General features: G+C 43.6%; 1 protein-coding gene across 1 annotated transcript; it reads right to left on the minus strand.

Annotated features, from left to right (window-relative positions):
• On the minus strand, positions 1-27923 carry vax2 (ventral anterior homeobox 2). Its single transcript, XM_042070371.1, has 3 exons — positions 27023-27923; positions 23496-23683; positions 1-1075 (listed from the first exon to the last, which is right to left on the minus strand). Exons 1-3 carry the CDS (start codon positions 27273-27275, stop codon positions 575-577), a joined length of 942 nt encoding a protein of 313 aa, XP_041926305.1. The 5' UTR covers positions 27276-27923; the 3' UTR covers positions 1-574.

The following is a 27923-nucleotide window of genomic DNA, read 5'->3' on the forward strand; positions in this document are numbered from 1 at the left end:
TTACAATCATCAGCCATATGCACGAGGAACAGTGGAGAAGAAGGATACACACAGCGACACACCAAGGGGTAGCTGAGATAACTTAAGAGAAAACACTCTCCTCTTATAGCACACACACACACATGCCCGTAAAGACACAAACACATACATTATCTTTTATCTTTTCTCATAAATCCATTAGTCAGTCCAGGGTTAGTCCCAGTAGCTGGCGAGTCACAGCAGCAATGGAGCACATTGAGATGTGGGGAGCAGAAGCTGTAGTCTTTTCTCTTCCTTTCTTTCTGTCTCTCAGTCTCTCTTCCTTTCTGTCTCTCAGTCTCTCTCCCTTTCTCTTGTGAGTCTGTTGAGTGGACCTCCCTCCTGCAAGCCTGTTCTCATCCTCCTCCTCATCCAACAATCCTCCTCCTCCTCCTCCTCCTCCTCAGTGCTTCACTCAGCCAGAGGAGTGGAATGAGTGATGAAAGTTGTGTGTGTGTGTGTGTGTGTGTGTGTGTGTGTGTGTGTGTGTGTGTGTGTGTGTGTTGGGGTGTTAAGGGGCTGTAGTGGGCATCTGCGGTCACAGAGAGGCCCATCTTTAGGAGACGCTCTTCTTGCCGCCCATGTCGGGCTCCTTGCGCTCCAGGCGCGTGTACGGCTCGAAGGCCGAGGAGCCGCAGCCGTACGCGATGGGCAGCTCGTGGTGACCGGCGGTCAGCAGCGGCATGGTGAAGCAGAGGGACGGCGGCGGCACGCCCAGGCGCGGTGAGGGCGGCGCGCCGCCCAGCGAGGACAGCGACAGCCCGAAGGCAGAGGCGGACGGCGGCGTGGACGTGCTGACCACGCCCGGCGGCGAGGACGACGACGACACGGGGCTGCCCAGCAGGGAGCCGTTGCCGTGGTGATGGTGGCCGGCGGAGGGCCCGAGCAGCGGATTGGGCGGAGGAGGGGCCGGCACGGAGAGCAGGCGGCCCTGTTCCAGCAGGCGCAGGATGTTGCAGGTGGCCAGCGACTCGGACGAGGAGCCCGAGCGCTTGTCTGTGTCCTTGGTCTGGTCCTTCTTCTGCTTGGTACGGCGATTTTGGAACCACACCTTCACCTGTGGGGCAGAGAGAGATAGAGGGAGACAGCAAGAGAGAGAGAGAGAGAGAGAGAGAGAGGTAAAGAGTGGAATAACATTATAAGATGCAGGAGAAAACCCTATTCAATTAGGCAGGAGCATCAGGAATCATATGATCAAGTTACAAAATGGCACACAAATTCAACAAAAAAAGGGAGAAAATGCAACTCTTTCTGCATAAAGGGGTTATTTACTAAGTGCCTTTTTTCTCTTTCTTTTAATGAGTTATAAGTTTGGTCGAGCATGCTAAACAAGTGCGAAGAAACACAGTGAAGCCTGCTCCTATCACTGTTTCCTGACAAGTTCAACCCTTTAAAAAGAAATAGGGATTTAACATTTGTGTTAGCATTAGTGTTTTTCTCTACATTGTGTTCTTATGAAAAGGAATCCATGAAGCATTAACACAATTCTCCGCTTCATTCTCCCCACACTGCTCTCACCAATTTTCATTAGTTCGCATAAGCAAATGCCTGCACGGGGAGATTGCGTGCCAGAGAGCCTCCCCATAATCTGCTGCTCAGATACCATTTAGATCTGTTTAAAAATAATACAGCGTCATCAGAGCTAAATCCCATCGCGTACACAAACACACACACACACACACACGCTCGCTCACGCTCACTCATAAATACAGACACATTGACATATAAACACAGAGTGTCAGAGCAATGGTGCCCTCATTACTTGCATGCCTCCCCCTGCCCCTGTCATTCCAATTTATCTTCTTGGACAGAATAAAACCAGAATAGCGATAAACAAGCGGAAATTGGATCAATGTGGTGTATGCTAAAAACAAACGTGTTTATTAGCTTTGAATAGATTTGCACATGATGGCACAATAAACTTACTGTCAACTGATCCTGAAACGGAACGGAGGGTTAGCTCGCAGTCAGTCAACAACCATTTCAGAGACCAGAAGCAACTTTTTAAAGTAGCCTTCCAGGTTCCGAAGGACATGTTTGTAGGAGTCATCCAGAGCACCATGTGAGTGGCGCTTTGTACACAAGCTTAGTAATAGCCGTATGTGGTTTTCTAGGAACCAACTCCATCCCGGAGATTCACATTGCATGTCAAAGTATTATAAGAAAAGATCTCCTGGGTTTTAACACAAGCTTTGTTAGCACACGGCTCAATCTCACATCATATAAGATCTCATAGCCTACATACGCTAATACCATGCGTAATACCATCCCCTATGGAGGCAAGATTGGAGAAGTGATACATAAAATGGCTGCCTTGATGACTCCTAAGGAAGACATCATTACAGTAGCAACAAATGTAAAAATAGATACAAAAAATAGCCCTTCATTTGGTGGAGTTCTAAATGTAACCGTTACTATTTGAAATGTAAATGTGCAATGTTCTACTTGGGACACGAGCTAAAGAAAGCTTCAGTCATTAAAACTGCACCTTTTTTTCTGCAGAACCTTCATCTGACTATCACTGTGTGTATGAGTGTGTGTGTGTGTGTGTGTGTGTGTGTGTGTGTGTGTGTGAGTGTGTGTGTGTGTGTGTGTGTGTGTGTGTGTGTGTGTGAGTGTCTGTGTGTGTGTGTGTGTGTGTATGAGTGTGTGAGTGTGTGTGTGTGTGTGTGTGTGTGTGTGTGTGTGTGTGTGTGTGTGTGTGTGTGGGGGGGGGGGGGGGGGGGGTGATGGGCTCAGCAGGGCTTCAGCAGGGCAAAGCGCATTGAACTCTTCCTGTCCTTGCTCATCATGTTTAATTGATGTGCAGTGTTTTAATGTATGCGTATACTGTGTATGCCAGTGCAGTCACAGGGCAGTGTGTGTGTGTGTGTGTGTGTGTGTGTGTGTGTGTGTGTGTGTGTGTGTGTGTGTGTGTGTGTGTGTTGCCATGACGGAGCCAGAGGATCAAACTGTCTCGCAAACAGAGTAGAATCAGGTCTATAAAAAATGCAAGCCCTCATCTATCATGGCCGAGTTCCTCAAAGTCAACACACACAAACACACACACACACACTCCACACTCTACCTCTCTCTCTCTCTCTCTCTCTCTCTCTCTCTCTCTCTCTCACACACACACACACACACACACACACACATACAGATACACACTTGATCTGCACTTGATCTGGGCAGAGATCAAGCTAAAGCAATCTCACTCACTGTAAATCTTTCACCCAGTCTTGCTTTTGCTCTCACCAACACACACACACACACACACACACACACACACACACACACACACACAAGATGAGCTTACAGAGCCATGTGCCTTCTTCTAGGATGGCCCTCCTGTGACTCGTAAAATGTGAGTCAGTGATGTAAAACTGATTTGAAAAGTGAGTTATCTTTATATCCAGCCCTGGAACAAGCCAACACACACACACACACACACACACACACACACACACACACACACACACACACACACACACACGCACACACACGCACACCACTCTTTATGCATTGCTTCGCCTGAATTTGACCTCAAGCTGTAGAGGTTCTCACGCGCAGGTTGAGAGACGCGCACACCCATATAAACACACACACACACATGAATTCACAGTCATGCACATACACACACCAACTTACACTCACACAAATAAATATACTGTATGCGTGTACAAATATTCATGTCTATTTTCTAGACCTGTGAACGGCATATCTAACCGTACAGTACAACTTACATACTAATTGTACTAATTCTTACTGACACACACACAAACATATACTGTATATGCACACACACACACACACACACACACACACACACACACACACACACACACACGCACACACACATATATATCACTTCATAACCCTGTTCAGAATTATGATGAATGCATTACGTGCTATCCTGAGCTTTGACTGCTAAACCACTACAAGAGTGAAAACATCACACAGAAGCGGAAACTACACACGTCAAATGAACATCACATTGTCATTACATCACCTGCCTGACCTGCCCATGTGCTCACACATTCAGTCACGACTAGGGCCCATGCCTCCATCTCTTTCTCTCTCTCTCTCTCTCTCTCTCTCTCTCTCTCTCTCTTACTCTCTCTTTCTAACACTTACACACACACACACACACACACACACACACACACACACACACACACACACACACACACACTTAGGTCTTAAACCCTGTCACATGACCTCGGCAAAGAGTAGTCATCTGTGAAGGTAAAACTATGCGAGGCAACACAGGAGCTGTGAGCTCTTTTGTTCGTCAGGAGGTTCATTATTCTGCTCGCCAGTCGCAATATCTGGTAATGATTTGTACAAGATGATTTTTCTTCAATTGGGCAAACAGCTTTCAGCACCATCAGCTTTCAGCACCATCAGAGTATATAAAGGCGTTCTTGAGCACTGATTAAACTCGTTAATGATAGGAGTCAGTGACAGATAAAGTGTCTTGGTACTGGTTGGTGAATGGATGTTGTGGTGTGTCTAGATGAAACGATAGTTTGATACTGGTTGAGTTGGTTGGTGAACTGACATAGGCCCAATATCATTCTCCACATTCACAGACTCAAAGACTTTGATGCACATGTAAGTATGTGAGTGTTAAGTGATGACCCACTGGGAAATCCTGAAGTGCAGGAGGGCTCATGCATAGACATTCTAAGCCCTTTCCGTTTACCGAAGAGAGTGACCAACATGTCATAGTGTTGTGACATTAAATACAGGGTTACCCATAAGGGAAGCCTTGAAGTTTTAAAAACATCAGCAAACAACTGCCATGAAATAGTCGGTTGTCAGTTACAGGTCGTCAGTCACAGGCGCTGTCCCGTTCCTGTTATTGTCATTTTAAACCCTTCCGTCTGCTCAAACTCAACTTACCAGCAGATGTCAGATCTGTCTTTGAGGGTTCAGAGCTTAGACCTTAAGGGGGGGGGGGGGGGGTTATCCAGAGTGTGGAGAGTATCTAGATGACATGGTAGTGGCGTGCTGGTTGGGATTTATCCAGAGTGTGGAGAGTATCTAGATGACATGGTAGTGGCGTGCTGGTTGGTGACCGGATGGTGTGGTGTGGTGTGTTTGGATAACATGGTGGTTGGATACTAGTTAAGGTGGTTGGTGAATTTGTGGAGTGAGTGACTAATATGGTAATCTGCCACTGGTGGCTGGTAAGCTGGCGTAGAGTATCCAGAGGACGTATGGGTTGTGTACTGGTCGGACTGGCTGGTGTGGAGCAGCTGAATGAGAGTAGCTGGCAGAACGTGTACACAGTGAGACGATGGCCTCCCCAGTCCCATTAGGACGCAGATAATGAGATTGCCGAGTGATCCCCCACAGCTCAGAGACACTGATGGCACACAAGTTAATCTGAAGAGCTGCACTCACGCACCTCTTCACCTCTTGCCTGTGCGTGTGTCTTGTATGAGACACTGTGTGTGTGTGTGTGTGTGTGTGTGTGTGTGTGTGTGTGTTTAATATGTGTGTGTACAGACACACAAGCACTCAAGTGTGTTTATATGACAGGGGAATGCATGTGAATTGAATATGTCTGCATGGGTTCATAGACGCATGCTCATTCATGCATGTAGCATCTTCGTGTGTGGGTGAGTATATGGGTTGCTTCATGAATGTGTGTGTGTGTGTGTGTGTGTGTGTGTGTGTGTGTGTGTGTCTTTTAATCTTACTCTTCTCCTCATTCCCTCCATGCAGTCCCTCTGGCTGCATATGGCTCTTCCCTTCCTCCGCTCATCCTCTCTCCAGCTAACTCCTTTAACCTTTGTGCCCCCTTGGGGATAGCAGCTCCACCCCTGCATCCGCCAATCAACTGCTGACAGACAGTCGATTGGACGCAGCTTAGGCAGACATGCATCTGTGTGTGGGCGGGTGTGTTTCTGTTGTATATATGTGTGTGTATGCGTGAAGCAAACAAAGCTGCAGGCTTTGGGGGACGTTACAGGTTGAAATGATGAGCAGAGAAGGAGAGGAGTGGAAAGTAAATCTCAGAGCCTGCCGTACATCTACACTATTGAAATGAAATCCCCTTTAAAAGGATCCCAGGGTTCAACGCTGGGGCAGAGATTACCAGAGGGCACAGAGAGAATGGGAGGGGTGGGGAGAGAGGGAGAGCGAGAGAGATAGGGGGAGAAAAGGAGAGATGGAGGGATGGAGGGAGATCTGTATGACCTGGATTTGCATTCTTGACTACTTCATTCCCCTCTTCTGATCCAGTCATTTCCACGATTCTTTCCTTTTGTTCTCTCATCAGCTTCTCACCTCTCTTTCCTTTTCAACACCTTTTCTTACCTTCGGTCATCCTACCATCTCTGGCCCAGTGGCCCCTTATTTTCTCCTTGTCGTGACTTTTATTGAAATATATCCTTTAGTTTATATATCTTTTATGTAGTATCTTTATTCTGTGTAATATCATTGTTTTGTGAAACTGAAGTCTGTAGTATGTTCAGTAGTGTGGGAAAGGAAGACTGGTTTAAGTGAAAGAGCAGGCCTGGCAGAAAATGGCATAGACAAGGTTTGGTGCCAGGAAATGTAAGCAAAACCTAAAGAATGGCACAACCTAAAGAATGTAGGAATAACAGGATGAGAGGGCAAAGGTGAAGTACCATATATTACTTGGTCAGTTATCTGTAAACATAGAGTGTCTTGTCTGGGATGACTTGAAGGGGTATAAAGGCTGAGGATGTTAGCTTACTTAGCTCACTTAGCTCACTTATCTTACTTTGCTTTCACTTACTTGCTTGCTTCACTAATGCTCCGGAGTGCATTAAAGCCATCATCTGCAGTATACATCCACGGTGTGCGGACTTCTTTTGATGTTGTATTATTTCATGTGGATTTGACACCACATCCTCTCCTCTCTCGCTTCTCTTTTCTGCCCTCCAGCATATCTCCCCTCCCCTTCCTCTCGAAGCCTCCCTCTCCATGCCTCCCATCCCTCCTTCTATCCTCTCATCCCTCCCTTCTCTCTCATTTCCCCTCCTCTCCATCCATCTCTTTGCTTTGCTCCATTCTGGATCTGAGTGGGCCAAAGGCAGTCAGAGGCCAATCTAGCATTGAGGAAAACATCACTAGACCTCTGACTCACACAAACATTCAATGGACAAACAGCAGGAGGAACATGCACACCATTTGCCATTTTATCATCACGTTAGCGGATAGTTCTGCTCAAGGAACTCATCATGGGCGATGGTAGTGTAGTGGATGAGGAACCGAGTTCTCATGCAGTAGCCTGAAAAGTCGTAAGTCTGATTCCCACGCAACCCCGAATTGTGATCTTGAGCGAGGCACGCAACCCCGACTTGCTCCAGGGAGTCTGGCCCTGCAATTAATTGACATCTGTAAGTCACTTTGGATGAAAGTGACAGGCAAATAAATACAGCCAAAGATCAGTACACCTCTACAGCATGCACCCTGGACAAGAACATTCCTGCTGTTCACTTATTAGAGGGGATGCATCCCCTCTATTGAAATCCGGATTCTTCTTCTTCTTCTTATTTTTCTTTTTACCTTTTTGTGCGCGCTATTCAGCCCAAACCGCTTAACGTACAAATTTGGTTGAAACACCATTCCGTAGATCTTCCTGCATTCAGCATTATATCTCCAGAACGGCTTGACGTACATGCTTCAAATTTGGTACGAGTGTTTTTATGGACTCAAAGATGAAGTGAGTTGAAGTTGGAGGTTGAAGGTCAAATGTCAAGGTCAAAAACACCTTGAGTGTGATATCTGAATAATGCCATGTCACACAAGATTCAAATTTGGTTTCTCCAAAAGCACCTTTGCAGGTATCACAATTACCCTACCAACCAGCTAGCAGCAAGCTCAACAGCCCCACCAACACCCTAACCAGCAGACTGCATCCCCTCGTGTAATTCCTCGGAATTGCATTTCTAGTTCTTATTGTACATTGCACACAATAGCAAAGGAATAGTCCATTCTCTTTTAAAGGAACAAGGACAGTCCTGCTCTGCCCACCTCTACCCCCACGCCCTCCCTCTGACTCAGACAGGCAGGGGATGACAAAAGGGGAGCTTAACTAAAGCCCTTTGAGCGCAAAGGCAGGCAGGATTTGGCCTCTACAACCTCCTCTCAAGGTCTCCAAAGTGGTCTACTCAAAGCTCTGACCTATTGAGCATTTAGCGCTCCACATCGGCATCAGCGTCAGCATCAACACCAGGTGCCTAGGCCAGCCTTCAGCCTTTGTGCTTTATTCCATGCATCACCTTGTTTCCATGATGCAAAAACAAATTCTATAGCAAAACAACAAAAAAGAAATGAATGTATGGTACCAAGAAAGGTCTACAAACACAGACTGGACTGTTTTAGCATGAATATGAAAGAGTACTGTAACACAGCCATTAGCGTGCTGCACACACACACAGTTTAAAAAGGGAAAGAGACAACACAGGCAAAACACCACACTCTCTTGCTTCCCAGTCCAAGTTAGCGCTGTGCATTCAGCGTTCCCTTCACTCCTGTGCCAGTGGAGGAAGTGCACCTGCCCCTTTCCCTCTCCCAGTGCACAGGCTTGGCATGTGACCTCTGGGATCCGTTGTTTCCACCCAAATGGCACCTTTCCCCTGGCTCTGTTGTGTCTTCTCCCGTCCCTACGACCTTTACGCCAGATGGGGATGACAGCCTACTCTTTTTTATCGGGAAGGGAATCCTCTCTTGCTGATGTCACTACCACCATAAGCTCACTGTTGATGGCGCGTGGCATAACCGGTTGGAACTCGGCTTGTCTGTAACTAATTTAGGTTGTAGTTTTAGGCAGTACATATTCATTCCTCATGAGCTGTGTTTTACTGCATGCATGTTGCAAGCGTAAAGTCTCACACATTCGTTGATAGGGATGTGGCACTGCCTGTGTGTTGGGGATAAATCAGCACAGTCCTGCAGCCTTGCAGAGTTTTACACACACACACATACACACACACACACACAGAACACAAACACTCACGCACATCCACACCAGGGACTGGGATCTGCCCAGAGTTGAGACTGGAGCCGTGATAATCTTTTATAGTGACCTGATGGAGGTCGTCTATGCCTGCTGGCTCTCTAGCTGACACTTTCCATGACCCCTGTGGCACTTCAGCTCCGTAACAAGAGACTGTGTGTACACACCCACGCCACACACACACACACACACACAGGGCATATATATATCACACATACATATATACATTTTTTGAGTGATTATAATCATATATGTGCCATATTAATCTGTCCTCTCTGTTTATAACCCATCCATTTTCAAATTGCAGATGGGTAATGATTAATAACTTTATCGCCGCTTACTTCAGAAATAATGCAAATAACATACTCTGACATGGTGTCCAGTTATCCATCATCATCAGAAGCTCTTTATCATTACATCATGGGTAGGTACGTCACATGCATGAGGGGAGCAAGATGTTAAGGAATTAGACAAGGAATTAACACAAGACTATTTGATGGAACTAAAGCTTCAATCATTTTGATCAATGCAATATCAGTTGAGTCAATTTGCTGTAACATTTTAATCAGTTTTTTTCCTTGTGGCATCTCATTGTCATGGGACATCTCCTATGATGCCATCCCCATGCCAACATTCCTCCCACTCTTACAGCAGGTCAGGCTTCATGCACTGCCACCCTGTTCACATCAGTAAACAACAACAACAGAGCTGGACCATCAGGTCTCCAGTCAGCTGAAAGCGGACCTCCACTAGCACTTCAATAGAACAACTCTGTAACACCTGACCTCCAGGTCCAGTACAGAGCAACACAACCTTTGCTACTGAATCACGACTTTGTAAGACTGGACTCTAGTAGTACAATTCTGTAAAGCAAGTATGCTAATCACTTTATCTCTAATAAAGTCCAGTGTTTCCCACATAATTGGATTAAATTAGACAAGGGGGGGGGGATATGGGGGGGTATTAAGATCGTCTTGGTAGTGTATAGGTCTAATTGAGTGCCTCACATAAGACGTTCGTGAGTAACACAGTTAAAAGGCTGCTGATGTGTGGATGCAATTCATAACGTTTTCTACATAGTTAAAATAAAGATTGTACTTCTCCTTGGGACAAGCACTTTTGAATTTTGGAAAACACTTTTCCATTTACATCGGGATTTTGTAAACATCCAGTGTCAGTCAATAAAATGAGCCCTTCAACGAAACAAGCAGCTGTAAGTACGCTACGCATGATAAATTCGACATCCAAACCGTATTCTAACGTTAGCTTTGAGACTTAACTTAGTTTAGTCTCTTCAATGTAGCCTACTGTTGTGATAAGACCTTAGCAGAGTTAACTTCAATGCAGCAGTTTTGAACAAATTTGCGCAGCATGGTCACGATGCTAAGCGGATTTAATAGCAATTTAGCCAGACGTCTTCTATGCAATGCTTCTATGTGGCAACAACAATCCTTCAACAATCGTGAATATTTTGTTAAATGCACATGCAGAGGAGGGGCAGCGGGCTACGAGAGAGAGCGGGACGGGGTAAGGAAAGGCTGCGTGTGTAAATAGCGCAGCTCAATGGCAATGCAAGGATTTGATCTTATATTTATTTTAATTAAAATTAAATTAAATTAAATTAAACATAGAATATTAATATGTGGCGGCCGATTTTGATTTAATGGTGCACCGCCACAGATTAGTCAATGTATGGGAAACACTGAAGTCGACCTGACCTCTTGAACTCCAACAGGACATTTTGAGGAATTCAGTTGCCCCCAGCCCCCAGCCATCTCCCTAGCTCTCTCACTCTCTTCTATGTGTCTACATACCTATAGTCACCACCCCTCTCTTCAACACTCTCATTATCACCTTCCTCTTCCTCACGCCCCACCCCACCACCACCCTTCCACACATGCTCTCGTGGTCTGATGCCTGGCATGGTCCCTGCCCTGGTATTACTAAAAAACACATGTCGGCGCGAGTTCAGCCAAGGGTCAACCCTGTCTTAGTGCCATACGCGCAGATACGGCTCCCTAATCCTCCTTAGCGCAAAAGCACTTTGACTATTATTAGTCCCCCACCCCCCCAACACACACACACACACACACACACACCACACCACACTACACACACATCTACTCCACCCTACTCTTTGGTCTGGCCTTGACCATTGAGGCCCATGTGGTTTCTGTTTCCAGACTAGGGAACTGGGCTTTGCAATCGATGTAAAGAAGCAGAGAATGCTTTCCTTTTAAGAATCCATCTCTTTTTTGTTTCTCTATTTCTCTCCATCTCAGCCTATCTTTTGACCCACGTCTATCCAGCTATCTTTGGCTACACCGATTCAACAAATCAATCATCAGTCACTAGCTCACCCGCATTATTACTCCATCAGTCTCTCTTTCTCTGCCTCTGTCTCTCGACCCTGGGGATTAACACGGCTGCTTCTCCACAGCATCCCTAGTGGGCCATTCCTGGCAGAGCAGCCGGCCGTAATTCCAGATTATATCACTGCACTGTATGACAACATTGTAGTATGAGACACCAGCATAGCTGTGCGAATCCCATCATGTAAAGTTATTGCATCTTCTAAGTCTTCTGGCTATAGCATTTGACCATTAGGATGATGCTGGGGTGGTAAAGGAGTTGTTTAGCACGCAATGGATCTAATCCATCTGAAAGTGCATTCGTAATCCTAGTTCAGGACATGCCAGTCTGATGCATGCATGTGTGTTTAAGGTCTAGACATGGTCTGCAATTGACGGCTTATGTGCATCATAAACATGATCCCCATAATCTGCATAAGAGAGAGAGAGAGAGCGGTGTGCGTGTTGCAGGGAGACAAGACATAAGGGAGGGAGGGGGCATAGACTTGCAGTGTGGTGCATATTTGTACTTCTGGGCCCCAAGCTTGTGTATACATTAACCATATTTACCCCTGCTGTTTCACCACTTTAAAGGTCAGACAGTAGCCCAATGTATAGAACATCTTTTAGTACAACTACAGAATATCTTATCAGGAAACTTTACAAAAAGTCACCACATTGTCTGAGTATGTGAGGACTCGTATCCCTTCATAGGATACACGGGTGTACTGAAGTATTAAAAGTGTGTCAGTGTCAGTGTGTGTGTGTGTGTGGCTGTGGTTGTGTCTGTGGATGTGGATGCGTACATATAAGAAAGTGTGTGTGTGTGTGTGTGTGTGTGTGTGTGTGTGTGTGTGTGTGTGTGTGTGTGTGTGTGTGTGTGGATGTAAGTGGTGTGCATTAGGAGTCATGAGGGGATTGCAGTGCTGAGACTATCCCCTGGATGTTGCAGGGTTCTGTTGAAGCTGATCCAATCAGCTAATTGCATTAGGCACTGCCCGGAGAATGACACGAAAGCCTAACACGTATGCACGCACGCACACACACACACGCACACACACGCACACACACATGCACGCACGCACGCACACACACAAACACACACACACAGGTAAAGCGCAAGTGAAGGAACGATACGTGAGAGACACTCACTACACACCCTCACGCCCAGATACACACACACACACACACACACACACACACACACACATACCTCCTCCCCTGCAGAGTTGAACTTTTGCCCCCTGTGTGACATCGTAAGCCACCTGCTTAATGCTACTCAGTCGGACTGTGCTCAAGAAGAGCGGTCTGAAGCCTCACCTGTGTCTCTCACAGATAAAGGGCCTTTATCTCCCCCACTGCCTCCTCTCTCACACCTCACGACCCACTCATGACCCCCCCCCCCCCCTCCACTCTCTCCCTCTCTCTCTCGTTCAGCAACCAGACTGGTACAGTACGTCGATGGAGGTGAAACTGGAAAAGGTGTGTGTGTGTGTGTAAGTGTGTGTGTGTGTGTGTGTGTGAGTGTGTGTGTGTGTGTGTGCACAGTCAACCTATGTTAGGGACTGGGTGCTGTCAAAGGTGATGGAAGCCTGTGAAAGAGCTTGATGGGTTTTTTTATCGCTGCAAGAAACTAATTGAATAGGTTATATTTTAAGCAGGTCTTCAATACTCAAATGAAGTACAAAATAATATGTTATTAATTTAATTAGACAAAGTCAATGTATTAAGCTGATTTTAAAAGTAGTTGCTGGGTTCTTTTATCCACAGGGAAGTATTATTTAACAGACAATGCAATAGTTGGAGTTGTGTGGGAGAACCACATGGTTCACAAAGACTTCAGCTTTGAGCCTTGATGCATCAGCTTCACACAGACGTGAATTTAACACCTCCTTTTTGACCGCCACTGGAACCTGAATAGACACAGCACATATCTCTCACATAAATGACCAGGACACATTCACAGGAGATGCTGCTGAACCGTGCCTGAAGAGAATCGAGAATTGACAAGGCTGAGAGTGCTATTGTAAGGAAGTGGTATGTTTTCATGAAATAGTTGTGGAAACATTTTCGAAGGCAAGCCAAGTTCTGAAGGCCTCACAACTTCTCTACCACTCATTCTTGAATGATTGTATTTCACTATCTGAGCTATTCTTCCAGGTTGTAGGTATACAATGCTGTGTGTATATACAGTATATATATATTAAATGTGTATATGTGTGTGTGTGCTTGCATGTACTGTATGTATGTGTGTGTGTGTGTGTGTGTGAGAGAGAGAGAGAGAAAGAGAGAGAGAGAGAGTGAGCGTCTTTGGGTCCATGATGTTGGCACAATCATCTCTTGTCCCTGCCCCTGTCTTCTCTCTTCTCCAGACATGACGCGAGATACTGTCTGGACGTTACTGAGAACAATACACAGCCACGGCTTTCACAGCAGAGTCAGTCACCAAGCACATCACACCACACACATACACACACACATAGACACACGCATACACACACACATTGAGACACACACACACACACACACACACACACACACACACACACTTCAATTTACATAATGCATATTTAACCATCCACTGACGGACTTATTCACAGACATACAGTCTCCTGGGTCCATACCAGCGCACACCAAAAGCCATATCAAAAAAGAGAGCAGGGAAAGCAAACGATTTAGAAAAAGACAAAAAAAATATCTGGATTTGACCGTTACTGACCGAAGGCTCAATGCAAACATGACATTAGCCCCTGTCGAGTATGGCTTCCTCCTAATTTGTAGCTGCTATCAAGTGTGCACCCATAAAGCTTTAGCAAATCAGAGCTTCAGACAGAGACGTAATGGTGTCTGGCCTTGTGGAACATGGTGGGACGAAATTCACAGTCCAGCAACAAGTCTCAACCAAGTGACCACAAAGCTGTGGCCACTGTGTGACAGTAATTTCCGTGTTCCTCTGGACGTGCCGTGGCTGACGTCGAGTGGTGGTGATTTGATTTTTTGGCCATCTCCAGGCCTGGCGACAGTGCCGGACACGCTTTACTCCCATTACCCTGCAGCTGAGATTAAGGCCCCCACTCACAGCTCACAGATTGGGACAGAGTCCAAAAATGGCGTGCGTGCGTGCGTGCGTGCGTGCGTGCGTGCGTATGTTAGTGTGTGTGTGTGTGTGTGTGTGTGTGTGTGACAGAGAAGAGAGAGAGAAGAGGGGCATGTGGGCATGCAAGAGCATGTGTATTCATCCAAAATGTGTGTAAATGTGTGAATGTGTTTGTTTGTATGTACATACATAAGTACTATATGTGTATATGTGTACACGTGTGTGTGTGCGTCGGTCAGAGAGTGACCACACCCTTAGCCCTGTTACATTAGCGGCATTGCTAAGCCCGGCAGCCGCAGTGCTGACAGCGGGTGGTCAGCACACGCCGCATTAGTCTGCCGGAACAAGCTGATGTTTCAAAACATCCATCTTCATAATGTGCCCTCCACTGGGGCATCCACCAAGATTAGGACTGATCATTGGGCATCATGGTGGGGTAGGGGGGTGCAGGATGCCCCCTGCCCCCTACTCTCCCCATCCCCTACGGCCTGTTCTCAATAAGAGGCTTTCTCTTGGCAAGACCCCCTGCCTGTGTGTGTTGTGGGTCTCAGTGTTTCATTAGGCCAGCATTATAGGAGTTCGCATACATGTTGTAATGGGTGGTGGTGAGTGTGTGTTTGTGTTTGTGTTTGTGTGCATGGATGTAGAAAGTGTGTGTGTGTGTGTGTGTGTGTGTGTGTGTGTGTGTGTTTGTGTTTCCCACTCTGTGTAGACAAGGGTAGGGGGGCTAACTGTGTGGACAAATTACACAGTAATTTGGAGTAGAGGGAAATACTATTAACAATGGTGAATTTAATGTTGAACCTGTAGAATCGTTCGATGTGTATGAGTGTCTGTGTGTATGATTGTGTGTGTGCAACCACATGTAGCGTCACACACATGCAAAGCCATGGGTCAATCCTGCTCAGACGACCCCCGGGAACCATGTAATTATAGAGTTCTATACACACACACACACACACACAAACTCTGTAAGAAGTTTGTGACCCACATATACAGGATTGGACTAATGTTCATATACTGTATCCATACACAGACACACACAGACCTACAGTATGATCAGAGTGTGAAATCCCCGACATAGCCAACTCCGTGAGTATAGAACTCCAGACCACCAACAGTCCGGTCTGTAAGGCATTCACCAAACCATCCACCACCACTGGTCAGCTCTCCCTGGAGATCTAGGCCAGATAAGCACCAGCACACACGCCTCACTGCAAAACCACGTGCTTCTCTCTCTCCCTATGTGTTAAAGTATTCACCTACACTGTAAAACCAACCACGTGTAGACTGAAGAACGGAATCTATGTGTTTATGTGTGTGCAGGAAGTGAGTGGGAGAGAGAGTCGGGGTGGGATCCGGAAAGGACCACGGGGCGGGAATCGAACCCAGGTCGCTGGCGTACGGTGCAGGTGCCCCAGCTGGGCCGTGTGTCTCATTATTTATGCTTGCGTATGCATGAATGAATGTGCTTGTATCTGTGTTTATGTGCTTACATGTGGTTTGTACATAACTATGTGTGCATTTGTGCATTGCTGGGCGTCTGTGTGTGTGTGTGTGTGTGTGTGTGTGTGTGTGTGTGTGTGTGTGTGTGTGTGCGTGTGTGCGTGTGTGTATGAAAGACTGATGAGTTGTGACTTTGTTCTATCAATCTGCTGAATGTCTTCCTCATTGTTAAGAGAAGAAGACAACAGCTATTTTCCCCCCAACGGGTGACACACCAAACGCTGTGGGCCAGAAGAAAAAAAAAATCACTCTGTGAGATTGTCAGAGCAGCTAAATTGAAGATGTATATTTTTGTATTGGAAAAGATTACAAGGGGATTTTGTGGATGCGTATGAGGTATTAGGAGAGGTTCACCCCAAACACAGTCTCCCTCTAAGCCCTCTTGGAAGGACTGGACTCGGACCGAATGAGTGTGTGTGTGTGGCAAGAACCAGCAAAGTGCCAACAGATGCAAACAAAACAGAAGAAAATGCTACTATAATAACCACAACAAAAGCAACAAGCTCATCAGCTACTGAGGCAAGAGTGGGTAGTGATTTGATGCCAATGCTGTGGCAGCTGAGGCCAAGCTAAGGGTATATGGGGGAAAGGGTTCAGACGGTTACAACAATTGCACTACTATCGTGCCAAAATGAAGCGAGCGTGCATGTATTTAACTGTACAAAGGAAAACTGACTTAAGAGAAAATTACTTTTATGCCTAGTAACTATTTTGAAATTGAGATATTCATTTCAACAGACAGGTCTCCCTCTCCTTGTTCTGTCTTTTCAAAATGTTATCTCTTTCACTTTTGACCTTTTTATACCAATGACGTGGGTTTTGACAAAGGTATAACCCATATAAAATAAGACCAGGCCGAACCGGTTGACAGTGGTTACACCCAGTATGTGGCAATTTAGACTGAACCTGGGTCCCTGGGTCTGGCACTAGATCGTCTGAGTAATTTGCTTTTATTCCGTTTTCTTTTTAGACATCCATAAATCCATAACCTGAATTCCCTGTTTCATTATTGGATTTCAGTTGTTGGCAACTGAGGTGCAACCCTTGTCCAGTCCAGGTCAAGAAGCTGAGTCAAATAGCCTGGGTCAACCCTTTGGCATGCTGGTTTAAGTGTGTGCAACTACATCCAAATGAACCCCCTGATAGATGTCATTCAAAACACAACACCAACTTTTCACCAGATCCTGACCTTCCATAAACTCAGTGGCAACAAACTTTGCGACAGATACACAACACCCAAAATCCATTCTCTCCCTCTTGGTTGGACCAGTTCCGCCGAGCTGTCTCAGGACCCAGGTCCCCTTTAGTGGAGTCTTTTAGCCCCTCTAGCCACCCGGCCTGGGGAAGTTAATCTGCTCTCAAAGGCCACTGGTGCGGACCCGTGTTCTCAGCGGTGACAATCTTTGGCCTTTGTGATGGCCTAAATCTCTGTCAAATGGTAGGAAAGCCCTTAGTCTGTGCGAATAAAAGGTGGTGACCTGACTTGGATATGCTACTTGAGGAACCCTTTGTTAATAGGCCTGGGAGCCCTGAGCATGCAAATCTGGAGTTAGGCTAAGAACTCCTATGCCAGAGCAGGCCTAATGGAACGGTCCTGGTTAACATTTCTTTCTACTAAACTATGTGCAACACTGTGTCTAAAAAGCTACAATGGCCATTTCCATTTTTGAAATGAAGCACAGTTGCTTTTTTTCATAGTTTGAATCAGCCAGAAGCTACATTTGGCACAGGATTTATAATGATTCTATGACAGGTAATTTAAATGTATCATATTGGTAATCGCCAAGATGCACAAATTGATACACTATATTTTTTGCTGGATTCTAAAATGTAAGAAATATATTTTCCAGCACATCACCATCCAAGTTATTGCTTTCTGTGATTATTCTAATACCGCTGAGGAATCCTTAAGTGAATATCTGGACTCGGAGGGGGGCAGAGACCGGGTCTCCCCGCTGTGATCGGCGGGAGCGGGGAGCCACCTGCTGGGGATGACCGCGGAAGAAAAGTCGGGGTACGCCAGGACACTTCAGTCTTTAAAGTCGCTAAAATACAACAAATAACCCCCGTAAATAAGGACTTGACATTTTTGCTAAATATCTGGGTAGTTTTATTGTATATGAACATGCCCATTCTTGCAAAACTGGTGTAGAGATATTGGTATACCTGCGAACGGCAGTCTGATTATGGTATGCACAAATATTTTAAGGTTGCATTTGGCAAGTGGGTAGGTTTTAGTAGTAGGTTTTAACAAGCAAATATATAAATAAAGCCACTATATTTGGAAATGATTATTCATTCCATTTCTCCGATATGATATCTTACAAGCTATAACTTTATCTGGGTGTGAAATAGTCTACTTCGATCATTTGTTAGTGTTCATAAAATCATAGCCTACGTTACGTTGTTGCGCATTCTTAAATATTTGGGTAAACGGCAGCCCTTGTGCCATCAGATGAATTAAATGTTTGTTTGGAAACATTTACTCATTCCAAAATCCCCTTTAAGCTTGGGCACCAGGATTTTACCATTAATCTGTAATCACGGTTACATATTCCATATGGCACCGGTGCTATGCCAAAACTAATGGCTCTGTCTGAGCCCTCACAGACCGCATCCAAGCATAAACTTTGAAGGGAAGGCTATATGCGGGACATTTGCGTCGAAGTCTTTACAAGTAGCCTACGCAAATATACAAAAAACGGCACGCTACACACAGCTTAGAGTGGAGTCCTTCATGCATCAGCAAAGGTGTCCACAGGTGAAATGATTCAACCTGCCACCTACACAAAAAACTCTGTCCCATATACTGCGTCTTGTAGGCCTATAAGGTCTTCCAGATGTCGCGCGCTAGTAGACCAACATGCGAACGCTCCTGCGGGCCCTGTCTGCTATGGCAAGTTATATGTGCGCCTGCGCGCCTGACACTGGATATTAAAGCACCATGCAATTCAGTGTTAAAAGTTCATGAGCGTCCCACTCCCTGCATAACTCCCTATCATCATGAAAGTGTCAGTCGACAAGTTTCGAACTCACACCAGCAGAAATAATGGGCAACAGAGCGAGCTCGGATGGGGCAGGATGTGTGATGTCAAACTTACATCTAGAATCTAGAATATTCCAAACCCAAGGAGGGGGTGTTTGTGACACCCACCTACAATCGTAACAGAAATCAACTTTATCATAAGAATTATGAAACATTCCATATAAATGGATGGATTTATGATTGTTGTTATATGTTGACCCAACTGATGTGAAAATATATTCAATGACAAAAACATATATAAAAAAGAAATATGTTATAGAAAATATTTTTCTCCAGAACCTGCATATACGGCATTATTTAGGCTACTACCAACACCCTAATTTAAACACAGCCACTTAGCTTGCATCTTTTGCAGGGGTTGTGTAGTCCATAACACGATTCACTTTTCGCATTTTAAACATCTCCCTCTGATTCATATTTTTGCTAAGGTATTTTAACCCACCTGAATGTATAGTCAGCGAAAATGTATTTTTACTTTAATTGTTTAGATGTCTGGGTTATCTAAATGAGATAGCAATTGTAAAAACGAATTATGAGAATCTTCCAATAGGCTATCCAATTATTGTTTTTTCTAAATGGACATAAAGCCATATGTTCGTAGTTGCGAGGCAATAGTTCTTTGTCATTTTAAGACATCATTCAAACGCATTTACTATGAAGCCTATACCTCAATTGATTACAGTAGGGTGTGGGAGTTATTTTACTTTCATGTGCTAAAACATTAGATAATATTCGATTTAAAGGATGACATTGACAGCGTCTGACACGTTTTTCGTTCCCATGCATTAATCTAAACTTGCATCACCCTACAAAGGCTACTAGGCTAACTAAGGGGACAATATATTAAATTGTGAGTTTGGTATGCGAGGGTATTAAGACATCAAAACGTTGCACCCTCGGTTATACCATTTTATTAAATATTCCCTGGTGACGGATTTTCATGAATGTATAGCCTGAATTACTCTTAAGGTTAAAGAAGCACTGCGCCTATTCGTGCGTCTATAAAACATATTTGCAAATACACTATGGAACTCAAGACTACAAGCTAGCACGTATTTCTTAAATGTATGCCAAGTTACACCCGTTTTTTCTCATTTAACATCAGGGTGTTATTGTAGTCAAATTTGGATTTTTATGACCCGTTATTTTGATTTTTATGTCATAAAGTAAAGCGGATGCAGGAAAATTACATCAGATGTTTCACTCTTTCATTGTCTGAAAACACTATCTCACCAGGCTAAAAAACGAGGGAAAGTTTGTACGAAGTGAGTGTCCTTTATTAGTGCATTGATGTCACACTTACATCACATGGAGGCAGAGAGAGAGAGAGAGGTAGAGAGGGAGAGCGAGGGTGAGAGAGAGAGAAAGAGAGAGAGAGAGAGAGAGATGGCGAGAGAGTTGTGCATTCTAAGAATAAGACAAATAGACATACGTTGTGAATATCAGAAAATACGCCAATGAAACCCAAAATCTGCAATAACGGCTTCTCTGAAATTGGCAAAGATCAATTCATTTTTGACTCAGCTACACAACAACCTACCAGGAAAAGGTAACTTGAGGAAAAGGCTACATAAAATAAATACATAAATGAATAATAATACAAATATATAGCCTACATATATATATATATATTATTATAAATAATAATAATAAATATTAATACATACTAATATATATATATATATATATATATATATATATATATATATATATAATATATATATATATATAGCCTAAGTAAGACTAAGAGATACAAAAGGGTGACATAGTGGGCGTCGGACGTTTGGAAATTAGTTCCAAATTCACAATATTTTCTGAAAGAGTCTAGGCTATTTAAAACACCAGCGTTCTCTTCCAAACACCATGGATGAAACCCAGGCCTAAAGATGCGAACCACATTCTCCATCCTCTTCCTGTGTTCCGCATATTTAGCAATCCATTATGCAGAACAACTTTTCAGGCTGGCCAAATTGGGAGGATGTAGCTTTTGCGAGGAGTGGGTGATGACCACTGAATATCAATGAGGCTTGTTAAAGCCACTCAAAAAGTAATATGATAGTTTTACATACAAAAGGTGAGGTTTAAAAGCATGTTGTTGAATTGGTAATGCAAATGCATTTCTTTTTACTGAAGAGGCGGTAGTGATTCGCTGTGCGCTGCAGCTTTGGACAGATAAGAGAACAGGAAGCGTATGAAAGATGGCATTTTATCACTTAAGCTGCCTTGGCTTCAAGGAATGGAGAGGCTTTCAGAGTGCACTGAAATCAGCAAGACTCTTCCTCAACCCATAGTTTGTTATGTCACTGGACTGAAATGCAAATTGATTTGTATAGATTACTCTGCTGAACTAATACAAGCCAAGATGTTGTAGCATAAGCACTTAGTTCGCGCTCTTATCTAGTCACCTCACTTTCACAGTGATCTCTCAGGCAAATATACTGCAAATATACTACACAGAATAAGATGCTAGTCGATGTTAATAAAAAAAACTATCGGCTAAAAATAATTCAATCTATAATTGTGCATATGACATTGACAACTATGACACGCCATTGGTCGAGGCCCAAGCTATTTAATTGAATGAAATGTATGGCAAATTGCTTTTCAAATAATAATTATGCCATACATTATGCCAAATATTTTGTGGTTGATTGAATATAACCCTGCTTTATCAAGCGGGATAGGCATGTTTACTAAAATATGCTTCTCCGCTTGCTAGTGTAGCTATTTAAAAAACATGTAGCATTTCCGTCCATAACAGTTTAGTTTTGTTTATAAATTCTTCTGGGCAATTATTATTTTTTAACCACACAATTAAAAACACACTGTGAGACTGTACATTATCATGAACAAAAACCATGAACACATTCAGCAGTCAGTTTTGCCACAGACTGAAATAGGGACAAGTTAATTTTGGGAAAGAAAAAAAAGTGTCTGCTGTCAGAGTTTTCGACGGGGCATGTAATAGACTGACGTCAGTGACACAGCTTAGGCGTGAGCTGCAGGGGGGGTTCTCCCGTCCGGCATGGCCCCAAAACTCTGCACTTCCTCGGAAACAAAGACAGGCCCCGCCTACTAACGCCCACTGTGCGAATACTAATCGCACATATTGTGAATATGACAATGCGCACAGGCAAACAGCGTCGGCAGACAGGCGATTGGCTGCCCACTCGCACCATTAGACTACCTCTCCCCGGCCTCACAGCTCTATTAGACCAATTGAAACATTAGTGTCTAATGTAGCCTAATGAGAGTCGGGTTAGCAAGCTTGCCAACTACAGGAGCCTACTGTTGCAATCATACCCTGCCACCTATGCTTTGATGGCTCTGAAAGAGTGATGCAGACCCGTGCTATCTTTCAGCCCGATCATTTTCTGTCAAACTCCTAGCTTTGTCCGAGACTCTCCTTTGCTCCAAAAATATTATTTTAACTGCAGCTTCGGAAAAACTTGTATAATTCTATTGCTGGCCTAATAAATAATAGGCTACGGCCTGATATACGCGCACTACAGATACAGATTACAGATAGTTGTCATAATTATAGCTAAATAAAACAAAAATAACATTATGTTCTACAGGCTACTATATGTATACTCAAGCTGAGCATTCGTTCAGTTTCTTTTATGTATTTGTGTCAGCAATAGGCGAATTAAGCAACAATATGAGTAACGCAAAATGTTTTACGCAATGCTAAAGCAATAGTATAGGCCTAACCCTAGTCTCGAGTCCTCATAGCCACGAGTCCTCGCTCAAAATAAGACCCTGACATACCCTCTGTGTTTGTCTTTGCGACACATCCACACGTTGACATAAATACTGAGTCTGACTGTGAGGCTCGTGTGAATTCTCGCAAGAAAAAAAAAGCAGGAGTAGAATGACATTCTGTTACATCATTTACAGACAGGGAGTATAGGAAACGGGACTACTGTAGCAATCTCAACAGATAGATAGACAAGCAAATCGCACATTTTGATAGCTGGAAGTTCACATATTTTCATTTAATTGCAAATTATTTTGACAGTGTGATAATAAGTCGTCCACTTTTAAGAGTTAGTAACTAAATAAGTAGTTAGTAAGTATTTTTTAAAACATCTAAACATATTTGGACTGTCTGTCACGTGAGCATGTATTTCAAAACCTACAAGGACATGGTTTAAGGATGTCCATGGCCCAAAGTCATAGGGTGTGAAGCACACCATTATAATAACATTAATTAGCTCTGAGATTTTAAAACTATAATGTAAAAGGCTGCTGCACAAATTTCACCCCGATCCAAGTAGCTAACATTTCAACGCATAGCCTACATTTATGTTCAGCTTCAGCAATGTGTAAACGCACCATGATAAAAAAAGAGGGGTTTGGGCCAAGAAATGAATGCCCACCAACTGCATAGCAGTATGGTAACAATTGCTCGGTCTCAGTTAATGGCATGATATTAGACCATATCGGCATCTCTGGATATTATCAGATGATTGTGGAATTCATGACTTCCCCTACCTGAGTTTCGGAGAGGTTTAATTGGCGCGCCAGTTCTGTGCGCTCGCGGCCCACCACGTACTGACAGCGTTGGAACTCAAGCTCGAGCCGATACAGCTGCTCTGCAGTGAAGGAGGTGCGCGTGCGTTTGGGCCTGTCGAGGTCGAGGCCTTTTGGCAGCACAATCTCCCGGATGGTGCCTTTGGCATCTGTGGAAGACGAAACAAGTGTAAAGAGACCCCACTGCGCAATCAGAACTCAGCATGTGCCATACCATAATGATCTTCATTATTATATCCTTACAGCATTGCTGCATTGCCTCCTAACCTATATGGCCCCATTTTAGAGACCCAACCTGCGTTCTGTAAATATTAAGTGAAATTAATGTGCATTTATAACTTTAACATTTAAATACAGGAACACAATTATATCCTCTGTTTTTTTTTTTTGTCGAACAATATTGTTATCTATGTGTAAATTTGGGAGGGGGGAGGTTATGCATCTCGCCATGAAACCTTTTCTAGTTTGCTTCATAGGCTTTTTTAGATAAAAGCAGACATCGTTTTCTTAACGTTAGTTGCTTGTGAAGTATCGAAAATAAACATTATTATTATCATCATCATCATCATCATCATCATCATAAACTTAAATCATCATTTAAATAATGTAGAGATTGTTAGAGTGTCTGTAACCCAAGAACCCACTATCCAATGCCACCCAACAAGAATAGTAAAGCTCTGTTTGGAGAAGCATAGAAATCGTAATAGAAATAGTAATACAGCAAACGTTTATAGAGACCCCTCAGCTCTGTAAGGCTGCTGACATACTATTATGGCCCCAGATTCATTCAGCCATAAGGCAGCTTTTTCAACGCCGCACATGTGTGTAGACTTTTCTGTGGGAGATACCATTGCTGTCGGTATGAACCAATTTTCAAATTCCCTCCACGAGCAACTGAGCAAATGGCCTTCATACAGTGACATAGCTCCACCTCACCGCCTGTCTGCCTAGTAACCGCGCCCTTGCGATGCAAGTCTCTCTCGTTATGATGTATATATTTATCATACAGTAGCTTGTACATACACTCAGGTATAACGTGCTTTAGAGTGGATAACACTTATGCTTTTTCTGTCCTATGTATATGTTTAGGCCCCAACCATGCAATGGCGTTCATCATGTAGCAGACCTGCTGACCTCTCGCTGACCTCAGGTTCTCACGAAGTATCCAGCGCATTCAACCATCAGCTTCAAAAACAAATAGTGACACTGGGGATTGTAGGCTTAATGCGACCGGCTCTGCCAGAAGCGCTCATATCCCCCTCAGAACATCCTCTCAGCCTGGCTATGCGTGCTCACCCCTACATTGCGACCATTACTGGACTATGTCCTCTTCGCGAGGCCTGGGCTAGACCTACACTAAAGTGAAATGCTTAAGAATACAGTCTGCCAGTGTAAAACCTAGGCCTAGTTAAATTAACAGTATAGGGGAAGGTGGGGCTTGTCGGACAGGTGTAAGATAATGTGATTGCGAGTACTATACATGTTTTAAATAGGCCTAAACGGTAGTATTGTTGATTATAAGGTTTCTGTCTGGGACAGAAACATTATGCATTATATTTTTTTAAAAATGTTTAAAATACGCCTTTAACAACTTTATGATAAATACAACAGCGATAAGTGAATTGAGTTCAAATATTTAAGCAAGACAGCACAATTTAAAATGTTCAAACAGCTACGATTCATTTATTAGGTTGCTTGTATTTGAAGATGACCAAGCCCTGTATCTCATAACTAATTTGCTATTTCTGTACAATAGAATATCCTCTCTTTAATGAGGTGAATATGCATGACCATTCATATAAATATTTACAGTACTCAAGAATGGGATACATTGGCTACAGCCCATAAGTAAACTTTTAAAATAAGTGTGGACGATATTAAATACTCTTCAATATATTGAACAAAAATATAAACATATTTAGCAGAACGCAGAGTGCGTTTAAAGTGGAAAAACTGTTGCTTTCATTTATTCGGGCAATAAACAAAGATGTTCTTTAAATGTGCTGTGGAAATACATTGACTTGGCTAGAACTGAAGATATCAGCCGCCCATACACTATGAGGAAAATCATTAAATAAAATAAATAAGATGCCCAAACAATAGGACACAGGTTTTAAAGGACATGATTTTAAAATCTTTTTTTCTTTTCAATTGTCTCTTCTTTTATATTACTTAATGGCTTTTAGTGACTTACATTACATTATATACACTAACTATACCAGGGTTTTATAACATTTGTGTTGTAGAATTATTTAAGATGTTTATATATTTGTTCTTGTTCAGTAGGCTATATTAGGCTACAACACAAATCAATAGTTATCCGTAAAGTTTACCGTAGTTCTTAAAACGTAAAACGAATTATTCTTGACCTTATAATTATTGACCTGTATATGTTATAAAATCACATAACACATATGTGCCGTTCATAACAGTAATCTATACAGGAATTCTCAGTTACAAAAGGCAGACTTGAAACACACTCCTGTGTGTACACCATCAAGCGCGAGCGCGCACGCACGCACACACACACACACACACACACACACACACACACACACATACGCACGCGCGCGCGCGCGCACACACACACACACACACACACACACACAAAACCTTGTGTTTTGTTTGCCAACATGCTTGTGGTAGCCTAGTCCTGTGCTGTTTATCCATCCAAAACGTAAACAATTCTAACCTGATAACGCCTCGATTTCCTGTGTTCCTTGTTAGTTTCCTATCCAAAATAATGTTGTCGTTGTAATGACAACTGGTCTATTTAATAGGAACTGTGGCAATATCAAGTTTTCTTGCCACACCTGGGGTGAATTATTGAAACTATACTGTCATTTTGCGCCTTTATATTGTAGCAACAGGCATTTTCTGTGAAACACTGTTTTCATATTCTGGATTTATTCCTCACAAGCTAATAATATAATATAATACTATTCTACAGTGAAGGAAATGATGATAATAATAATAATAATTGTAGCAATAGTGATAAAGCTTTCTTTACTAGGTCACTGCACATCATAAATATTGGCAATTTAAAAGAGTAAATAGCCTATAATAAAATGCGTTTGTTCGAATTAAACGAAGAGTAATAGAAGTAGGCCTAATATAGTTTTGGCAAGTGAAGATAGACCTTTAGCCATGCCCTGTATCTAGCAATCATGCAGTCTATCACTTAAATTCGTCTTGCTAACACTAGCTTTGGAAGTATTTTTTTTTATTACAATCACTGTATATTATTAATGTTAGCTTATTATTATTATTATTATTATTATTATTGTAACTATTATATATTTCAGTTACATCCAACAAAACACAAAGGTTGTAAAAAAGGTTGTAAGAAATTTGCCCCACACCATGAACCTTGCGTGACTAGTGCATGAATACGTGGAAAATAGTTCGCAATATTCGTTTACACTTATGTGGTAATAATGACAGTAAACATATTCAAACATGTGAATCAGAATAGTCCAGCAGCCTACCTCTAACTAAAATTCGCCTGCAGTAGTCCGGGTCCACTCCTAAAAGTTTGTCGTGCCCGTCTTCACTTGAGGAGGTCGGTGTAGACGCGGATGTCCCCGGGGTATCGGTAGTGCTTTGCACCGGAGATCGACTCCCCAAATCAGTCCGGTTTTTGGAGTCTCTTGCCCGGTCACGGCACAGCGAGTTGGAGCCACAGTGGTGGTTTCTGTCCTCGGCGACCCCATCGCCCATACTCGTGGCCTGATCAAACATCGAATTTTCTTTAGCTTATTATAATTTTTTGCAATTCGTTGTGTTATTGTTCTCCTTGTTGGTGTAATGTCACTCAGTTACTCTTCTTTCACTTCTCTGCGCATTTAGGAATAGGGCCACCACCATACCCCCAAAACAAATCCACTTAAGACGCAGCCACCAGGTCCAGCAAGTTTCTTGATAAATGTCTGGGCATGATCGGGCACAGATGGCGTCCAGTGACGGAACTGGAAACTACGGGGCCCGCTGGACAAGGCGAGGGACCCTCTTCAGCTACAGGACGGTGCTAGACCTGTAATGCATATTGTATATTGAGGGGGACTTTACTTCAGAGCCTGTGTGCGGCTGGGAGGTGCCTTTCCGCTTATCCACGTATGAGTAGATTGAAAGACGGCGCGCCAGCAGCGATGACAACTCCACGGTGGCGAAAGCACGAAATCCACGGAAATAATAAAAGAAAAGTTTCAGGCTTCTGTTGCACTGCTCCGTCGCGTTACGAGGACTCAACTCTTACAGCAGTGATCTAATACCGTGTCCGTACCCGTGGAACTGAAGGTGCGCCGCGGCTCTTCGGCTTGGACAGGGCGCGTTTTCTCATTTAACAAGCCTCGGAGATCACACGGAGGAGGGGTGAATTAACCGAGGAAA

Source organism: Alosa sapidissima, chromosome 18 (genome assembly GCF_018492685.1).
Source record: "Alosa sapidissima isolate fAloSap1 chromosome 18, fAloSap1.pri, whole genome shotgun sequence".
Classification (NCBI taxonomy): Eukaryota; Metazoa; Chordata; class Actinopteri; order Clupeiformes; family Clupeidae; genus Alosa; species Alosa sapidissima.